At 36.0% G+C, this 2,114-nt stretch overlaps 1 protein-coding gene across 1 annotated transcript; it reads left to right on the top strand.

Moving 5' to 3' along the window:
* The first annotated feature begins 408 nt into the window (after nucleotides 1-408).
* Nucleotides 409-1,770, top strand: LOC136814157 (neuronal acetylcholine receptor subunit alpha-10-like). Its single transcript, XM_067070670.1, has 3 exons — nucleotides 409-460; nucleotides 906-1,138; nucleotides 1,520-1,770. The coding sequence occupies exons 1-3, from the start codon at nucleotides 429-431 to the stop codon at nucleotides 1,768-1,770; spliced, it is 516 nt and encodes a 171-aa protein (XP_066926771.1). The 5' UTR covers nucleotides 409-428.
* Nucleotides 1,771-2,114: the final 344 nt, after the last annotated feature.

Genomic DNA, 2,114 nt, shown 5'->3' with positions numbered 1-2,114 from the left:
GGGAACTTTCAAAAACATTTTCCCAAAAATTATTAAGCAGGGGGGGTTTGGAATAAGAATGTTCTGGGTGGAAAATTTTCGAAAAATTAATTAGCGGGGGGGGGGACGGCTATTAGGTACCCGAGAGTATTTCAACAACCGACATGCGTGATTTGAAAGTAAAATGCTCAAAATCGTAAAAATATTGTTACCAAATAGTACCATTCGCGAATTAAGTCCCCGCAAAATCTTAATCTTTCACGGATGAGCTCAACCGCGAAATTTAGTATTAATCTCATTAAAGTACCTTTTCTACTTTGAGAACCGCTGAGAGTGTTGCATATTTTTAACACAACATTTATTTATTTCAGCAATGGAAAAATGAAATTTTAACATGGGATCCTTCAAAATACAACAATATTTCACAAATCAACGTCCAACCGGCAAATATGTGGCTACCAGACCTTGTCCTCTACAACAAGTGAGTTGGTATCAAAAGTCATTCTTGCCCAATCACTTGGTATATTGCGTAGAAATTTAATGAATTAACGTTGAACTGACGAAAAAGTCCAATAATATCGACTTCTTTGATATTCTTTTGTGTCCTGCTTCGGAACCATCACAGCAACTCTCACATTAGTCGCAAAAAAATAATGTTAGTTGCTCCATCTAATATACCGAATAGAGTTTGAGCTTCTCTTGTCTCTAATGACGAAATCGACGTCGAAAAATTGGACAAACTGTTACCGGGGGAGTCAGATGGTGTAAATAGAGCATATAAAAGGATTTGGATAACCATGAAGAATGATCACAAATTTATTGAATAATGTGTGTATGAATCTTATTGGGGGGGGGTTGGGGTTGACAACTTTTCACGAAATTTAGCTGTGGAATCTCGCCATAGAACTTTCTTGTTTTGTTTGCAGCGGAGACGACGATAAAGCATTCGGTGGCAATTTAGACCGTCTTAACACACGCGTTCAACTCTATTCGAACGGTGACACTAAATGGTTGGCACCAATCATCCTTCGATCACAATGCAGTATCGATGTCCGTTATTTTCCCTTCGACACACAACACTGTCCGTTGAAGTTTGGTAGTTGGACTTTCGATATCGCCCGTTTAGACTTGAGAAATCACTCAAGTGGGGCAGATATTAGTAAGGAATATTAAATTACAGGCATAATTGTGATATTACTTAAGTGACCTGTCAATTGTAACACAAGGTATGATTGTATGCTTTTGAAATTAAACGGCTAAAATAGGTCTTAGGATCGGTTGAAATATGAGAAGATTCGGTATCCGTATTTTAAGTTATTCAGTTAAGACCTCGATGTCAATAAAATTCGATGTTAAAAGTCAAAGAAGCTGTTATTTTTCAGACTTCAGATTGATGTGCAAAACGACAATATTTTCAATCAATCAAAAAAAGCCTAACTTAGGTTTCATTTTTATCGAGAAAAAGCGGAGAAAAGAAGGCTACAAAAATGAATAGAATTTAAAAACAGGTCATTGCATGTTTGTTTTTGTTCGGTTTCAGGCAAATTCACCAGAAATTCCGAATGGAGATTGGATTCAGCTTGTTGCGTGCGAAACGTGTTAAAATATCCTTGTTGTAAAGAGAAATATCCTGACGTCACTTTCACCATCGTCATTGCAAGAAGATCTTTGTTTTATTTGTGTAATTTGATTTTCCCCATGACCGTCATTGGAATGTTGACCATTCTATCTTTCTTACTGCCAGCAGAATCGGGTAAGTTAAGAGCATCAGATTATTTGCCTGGCGAATAGATCTTTCTATGATACAGACAAAATGGCGTTTCAGGCCTTAAATAAAGAAAGACTTATCTTAACTTTGCGCAGCAACAAAGATTCAAATGACTTTCTTTTAAAATCATTTACAGCGGATAATAGTGAATAAACCTAGACTGCATTTTTGAAATCTGTAGACTAACTCGATGTTTTTCGGACAAACAGACTGTTGATTCAATTTATTAAATTTATTATTGATTAAGCCGCCTTTTTTCTATGATTTCAAGGCTTCTTTTATCGATTCGTAATCTAATAATCTAATGGCCATTAGTTTTCACGAGAGTAAAATCACGGAAACATTTAATGATTTGTAGCTTACACAT

Source organism: Clytia hemisphaerica, unplaced genomic scaffold (assembly GCF_902728285.1).
Source record: "Clytia hemisphaerica strain Z4C2 unplaced genomic scaffold, Clytia hemisphaerica genome assembly, whole genome shotgun sequence".
In the NCBI taxonomy this organism is placed as follows: Eukaryota; Metazoa; Cnidaria; class Hydrozoa; order Leptothecata; family Clytiidae; genus Clytia; species Clytia hemisphaerica.
This window is presented reverse-complemented; position numbering and strand designations above follow the sequence as displayed.

Coding starts and splice junctions, on each gene's coding strand:
- LOC136814157 (XM_067070670.1), top strand. CDS start 429: ATGTGGCTACCAGACCTTGTCCTCTACAACAA. Junction 461..905: donor GACCTTGTCCTCTACAACAA/GTGAGTTGGTAT, acceptor TTTTGTTTGCAG/CGGAGACGACGATAAAGCAT. Junction 1,139..1,519: donor CTCAAGTGGGGCAGATATTA/GTAAGGAATATT, acceptor GTTCGGTTTCAG/GCAAATTCACCAGAAATTCC.